Consider the following 6,588-nt stretch of genomic DNA (forward strand, 5'->3'; position numbering starts at 1 on the left):
CGGATCAGGGAAAATCGTCACCCAACTTTCCTCCTTTCCCAAGGAGGCTGATTGAATTAAAAGGCCAGCGAGGCTGCTTGGCGAAACAGAGGACCGGGGACGTCGAGAGGGTGTATATTAAATTCTCATTAGAGATGCAGGAATCAGCCAGAGGGATCTTGGGCAGCTCAGCCTCCCTCCCTCCCTCTTTCCTCCCCCTCCCCTCCCTCCTTCTCCCCTTCCCCCTCCTTTCCCTCTTCCCTCGCTCCCCCCACCCCCCACCCCAGTTGCCAGCCCAATAGACTGATGAGTTATTGTCATGTAAAAAGCGCCCGCGATCAGACCAACCGCTTTGCTATTGTCCAAGTGGAAACAGCCAAGTTTATGATGAGGACTATATGCTCTAGAGACCTCAGGCAAGGCAGCTCATAGGAGCCGTTTTTTCATAAAACTCGGCACGGCTGGTAGCAAGGAGGCCACTCTGGAAGCAAGAGCGGAGCTGTGAGCATCTCGCTCTCTCCCCTTGCCTTGGCTCATCTTCTCTTCCCCCCCATCCACCTCGCCCCCCCACCCCACCCCACCTTGACAAGAAGCCCCCCATCTTTTCTCTCTCCCCACCCTCCAGCCCCCAAACCCGTTGGCTGGGCCATCCCCGAGCCTTTTCCAATGTATAAAATGGAATATTCTTACCTCAATTCCTCCGCCTACGAGTCGTGCATGGCTGGGATGGACACGTCCAGCCTGGCATCGGCTTACGCGGACTTCAGCTCGTGCAGCCAGGCGAGTGGCTTCCAGTATAACCCCATCAGGACCACTTTCGGGGCCACCTCCGGGTGCCCGTCCCTCACCCCCGGATCCTGCAGCCTGGGCACCCTTAGGGACCACCAGAGCAGCCCATACGCGGCAGGTAAGGACCCTGCGCCCCTGGCTGGAGACTGGAGAGAGAGAGAAGGGGAAAGGTATCCGAGAGAGAGAGAGAGAGAGAGAGGGCAAGAGACGAGGAAGGGGGAAGAGCCAAGCCAAAGCCCGACCGAGGAGAAAGAGAGGGAGGGGAAAAAAAGAGGAGAGGGAAGCCTCGCTTTGATTGCATTTGGAAAATGGCAATGTGTTTAGTATTTACCCAACGAAATTTGCTTACACAAATGAAAGAATTTATCACGTTAGGAGCGATTGCAGGGAAGGAGAGAGAGAGGAGAGGAGAGAGGAGGGGTGGGTTGGGTTGGGTTTGTATGTTGGGGGGGGTGAGAGGGGGGTGTAATTCACTTACACCGTTACACTATCCGAAGTCACACCCGAAACCGCCAACAAAATTATCTTAAGCTGCCAAAATGATCGGCATAATTTATTTACTTTGCGAGGGAGACGGAAAAGCTGGGGGAAATAATTAAATAAGCCGCGAGGAAAGCTCATTACTGACACTGTCTTCTTCATCATCTTCATCTTCGTCGCCTTTTCCTCCTTTCCTTCTCTTTCCTTTTCCTCTTTTAAGAAACCACATCCACCACCACGGGCAACAACAGTAAACAAGCCATGGAGAGAGATAAGCGGGCACTGTCTCGCTGCTAGTATTTTTCCTTTTTCTTTCATTACTTTATTTCCTTTTTAGCAGCTCCCCCCTAGGAACAACGAAATCCCACTTGGGCGAAAGTCTTCGAGTAAGGGAGGAGGTGCAAAACATTCAGGGGCAGCTCTGGAGCTGGCCGGGAGGGGGAGGCGACACTTACTTGGGAGCACGTCCCATTGAGCTCAATCGGACTTCCGAGGCAACATATTTAGGATGGCACCTGTCCGCGTTGCTCTATTCCGGTCAACGCAACGTGTCGATTTCGCTATCGAATTCCATGGAAACAACAGCATCTCTGGTGCTGGTCGTGGATCATTATTATTTTTGATCCATTTTTGTACTAAATCAAGCAGGCATGTAGCAGTAGCATTTTGAGAGAAAGGCAGCCTTTGCCGTCTTGTGTGAACGCTCACACCCGCATCTAGCGAGATATTGAAGGAGGAGATGGCGGGGGGCGCAACTACAAGATTTGTCTGCCATTCCAACGAACCACCGCCCCCCATCTTAATTTAGCATAAATTGTCATCGACCCCCCTCCCCCCCCCGCAATTTCATTTTTGGAAAATCGTCGCTAAGGGTGGTATACTTTTGATCCAACCGCAATAAACAGATGCTGTCGGGGTGGGTGGGAAGGGAGGTGGTTGGGTTTTTTAAATAACCTATATCGAAAGTAAAAAATAGTGTTTTGGAGAATCCATCTGCAAACAGACCGTATGATTCTCCTTCTTTATCCATTTCGTTATTGCAATACATCCCCCTCCCTTTTCTGGATTAGAAACGTTAACCGTATCAGAAAACGGAGGGGACAAGAATGCGTTTCTTTTCCATGTCTGCTCGCGAGTTAAGCGGGTTGTTAGCACGGCGGTGTAGAGTAGACGGTTCCGCGGGTCACACTCCGTCCGACCGCCGCAAGCGCAGTGAAACCATTCGAAACCGGATCCCCCGAACTGCTGTCCTCGCGTTCCAACGGCTTATGCGGGGAATCGCAGCAGCTTATCGACTGGCCTGTGTTTCTGTTCCTCCCATCCCGCTCCCCTTTCCCTCTTTAGTCCCCTACAAGCTCTTCACCGACCACGGAGGCTTGAACGAGAAGAGGAAGCAGAGGCGGATCAGGACCACGTTCACCAGCGCTCAGCTGAAGGAACTGGAAAGGGTGTTCGCGGAGACTCACTACCCGGATATCTACACCCGGGAGGAGCTGGCCCTCAAAATCGACCTCACCGAAGCCAGAGTTCAGGTTGGTGAAGGAGCTCCTTTCGATCCGGATTGCAGCAGCCGCCTAGGCCGCTTCATCCGGAGCAAAGCATCGCGGGTGGGTCTCTCTCGCAAGGTAGCGACGGGCAGCTTTCAAGATTTTGCTGGACGGGAAGTAACCAACGACAGAGAGTCCCAGGGTGGGAAGCCTGTTGCTTTTGCACATTTTCATAATTCCCTTTGGAAAAATCATTCTGGGCTGCTGCCTTAAAAAAAAAAAACTCGTTTATCTTGAGTCATTCCTCCATCAGCAGCAGGAGGCTTTGCATCCCAAAGCTGTTTCACGTTCCTCATGGTAATGAGTAAGACTCCTAAGGGCAGCAATTTCCTTGGAGAGCCCAGCGACTAGGATATGTATTCCCTACAGCTTGGCTCACTTCCTAGAGCCACCCATTTCTGTACAGGTACCTTGTCAGTTCCTGATTTTGGCAGAGGACACATTATCATCTGGATAGCTGAACAGGGCAGCATGTGGTGAGGACCACACTATTCCGAGTATTAGATATTTGCATCTCTTCTATAATTTTGATATTTTTTCCCCCTCCCCGAGTTCTTGTTGGCAATGCTCTCTATTTCTAACTTAGCAAACTGGAAATCTGAATTCTAAAAGCAGGGAGAGCTTTACACCAAGATCTCACCTGATCTGCAATCTAAACACCTTTACCTTGGAGTCACTGATCTGAAATAATGATATTTGGCACCCACTGATGTGTCTTAAAGACACACCCTAAATCAGGGGTGGAGAACCTCTGGCCCTCCAGATGTTGCCAACGGCCAGCAATGATGTTAGTTTATATCTAGCAAAATCTGGAGGGCCAGAGGTTCCTCACGTTTGCTTTAAATACTCTATCCTTTCACTACTTCTGAGCATCTCAAGGGTGCAAAAGAATGGTTTAGGATGCACCAATAAATAATAACACAAGTCATTAAGACTACAATCCTATCCAACTGCTCAACGGAACGAAATTGAGATTTCTGAGAAAACAAGGCTGCAAACCACTTTGATATACCACAAAGCAGGTCACAGGGGAGCAGTTAATTTGCAAAGCAAGCCAGGCCAAAGCATGCCACGAGAGATTGTGGCATGAAGGCTTTAAGCATGGGCAGAAGAATGTTAGGGTGATGATGCCAAAAAGCAATAAATTCCCACAGAGGAGAGTCATTGGTATTGGAGCTGAAAGGGAATGTGGCTGTTCTGCTTTGGTGTTGTTTTTATTTTTATTAGGTATTCTATGGGTTTTTTTCTTGATTTTATTCTGTGAACTGCCCTGAGACCCCCAGGTATAGGGCAGTATATAAATTCAAAAAATAATAACAACAACAACTAGCAATTAGCCAACATGCCAGATGATGTGTGTGGCCAATGCTCTGGTTCCATGCCAGCACACCTGGAAACATCTTAAGAGTGGTCGCCTGTTCTTTTTATTTACGCACCGTGGGCGAGCTGATGGCCAGCAGAACTCACAGACAGGCAGCATTATTCCTCAGCAGAAGAACAATAATACATGTTAGTTTATAGCAACAACCAACTCTGCAGTGAAGGACTTTTCCTGTCCACACTGCCCACACAATAGGGAGTAAATTACGGCAGTTCATTGTCTGGACCTATTAAGAGAAAACAGTCCTCTGCTGAAATGATACGAATGTTCTGAGATGAAAGTTCTCGTTTAGCTTGGCATGGCCAATAGCTACCCAGAGTCCATCCATTCAACTAGGGCACATGCTACGGTATCCTTTTCTAATAATAATAATAATAATAATAATAATAATAATAATAATAATAATATATACCCCGCCCATCTGGCTGGGTTTCCCCAGCCACTCTGGGAGGCTTCCAACAGAAATATTAGAATACACTAATTTCTTAAAGATTAAAAGCTTCTCTAAACAGGGCTGCCTTCAGATGTCCTCTAAAAGTCTGGTAGTTATTTTTCTTTTTGACCTCTGGTGGGAGGGCGTTCCACAGGGTAGGTGCCACTACTGAGAAGGCCCTCTGCTTGGTTCCCTGTAACTAGACTTATTGCAGCGAGGGAACCAGCAGAAGGCCCTTGGCACTGGACCTCAGTGTCCGGGCAGAGCGATGCAGGTGGAGATGCTCCTTCAGGTATTTTCTAAACCATAAGTGGAAGAATTTGCAACCCTGAACTCCACCACATTGTATAACCTGAATTTGCAGCATGTCCATTTCACATCTTCTCCTTCCTAAGGACCACATAAGGTGGTTTTAACTAGCATCTTTTAGACACTGGGTGTCTAAAGCCAATTTACCCAGTCGCATCGTGCCAGAAAGCAAATACAACCATGGAATAAGCCGGCCATCTGTAACATGTTATTTACAGTATCTTACTATTGCTGCTACCCCTGATTTCTCACAGGGATGGGAATTTGTGGTGCTCACAGATGGGCTTCTCTACGCAAGACCTGGCCGGTTATTGCCCGTCGGTTGGCATTGACTTCGGAAATGGGCCTTTTCATTCCCCATCCTACACCCATACCCTAAGGATAGTTAGCAGTGGGTATTTTAATCCTTTTGGGTGCACACTCAAGTTCACGTACTAAAAATAGTTGCCAGTTAAGACCTACAAGGATAGATCTTTCCACATGTTTATTGATTGTTTTCTTTGGCTGAAGCTGGGATAGCTCAGTCGGTTTGAGCCCCACGTTGGGTAAAAGATAACGGGTTGGAACAGATCGCCCCATGGTCCCTTCCCATTCTACAATTCTATGATTTTAGTAGTGACCGTCCCCCCGTCCCCCGCTTTTAAGGGAAATTGCCTTATTCCGAATAGGATTCCTCGCGATAAAAGGGAAAAGTGGACAGCTATGCCGCTGAGTTCTGAACCAGCTATTTTGAATCACACTACGGCAAAGTGGCTTTCAAGATGCGCTTGTGAGAGACAGAGAGAGAAAGAGAGAGGGGGGGAAGGAAAGGGGGATGGTCTGGCATAATAATCACAAACACAGAATCGGTGACTCGAGGTTGCTCTGGCTTGACTCGCATATCCCGTGCACGTGGGAATAGAAAGCCCGCCCCCCCTCTGAACCTCTCTCTTTTTTCTCGTTTCTTCCTTCCTTCCTTCCTGCCAGGTCTGGTTCCAGAACCGACGTGCGAAGTTCCGCAAGCAGGAGCGTGCGGCGGCGGCCGCGGCGGCCGCAGCCAAGAACGGCTCGTCGGGGAAGAAGTCCGACGCGTCGCGGGACGATGAGAGCAAAGAGGCAAAAAGCACCGACCCGGACAGCACCGGCGGGCCCGGCCCCAACCCCAACCCGGCGCCCAGCTGCGGCGGCGGTGGGCCCAGTCCTACGGGAGGCCCCGGCGGACCCGGAGCCGGCGGGCCCGGGCAGGAGGCCGGCAAAGGCGCGCCGTCGGGGCCTGGCGGCTTGGCGGCGGCGGCGGGGCCCGGGCAGGGCTGGGCCCCCGGGCCGGGGCCGATCACCTCCATCCCGGATTCCTTAGGCGGGCCCTTCGCCAGCGTGCTCTCGTCGCTGCAGAGACCCAACGGCACCAAAGGCACCTTGGTGAAGAGCAGTATGTTTTGAGCGCGGGGCCGGCCGGCCGGGGCTGCGTCGTCGGGACCGGGCCTCCCTCGACGGACGCTTCCCCAATGGCCGAGAGCGAGGAGGCGGCGCCCTCTGCAGGGAAGGGACTCGCCAGGCCTCCACTTCTGCCCTCCTCGCTCACGTCGGAGCGGCCCCGACGGCGCGGACTTGCAAACGACCTTGCCCGGGTTACGAACAAGCGAGCGCGCCCTGTCGTGCGCAGCGTTCTGCTGCTGCAGGCGCCGCACCTC

At 51.2% G+C, this 6,588-nt stretch overlaps 1 protein-coding gene across 1 annotated transcript; it reads left to right on the top strand.

Annotated features, from left to right (window-relative positions):
• The first annotated feature begins 645 nt into the window (after positions 1-645).
• Positions 646-6,337, top strand: PHOX2B (paired like homeobox 2B). The gene is made up of 3 exons (XM_035113475.3): positions 646-886; positions 2,593-2,780; positions 5,885-6,337. Exons 1-3 carry the CDS (start codon positions 646-648, stop codon positions 6,335-6,337), a joined length of 882 nt encoding a protein of 293 aa, XP_034969366.1.
• The last annotated feature ends 251 nt before the right edge of the window (positions 6,338-6,588 follow it).

The sequence above is a fragment of the Zootoca vivipara genome, chromosome Z1 (genome assembly GCF_965207765.1).
Source record: "Zootoca vivipara chromosome Z1, rZooViv2.hap1.1, whole genome shotgun sequence".
Lineage (NCBI taxonomy): Eukaryota > Metazoa > Chordata > Lepidosauria > Squamata > Lacertidae > Zootoca > Zootoca vivipara.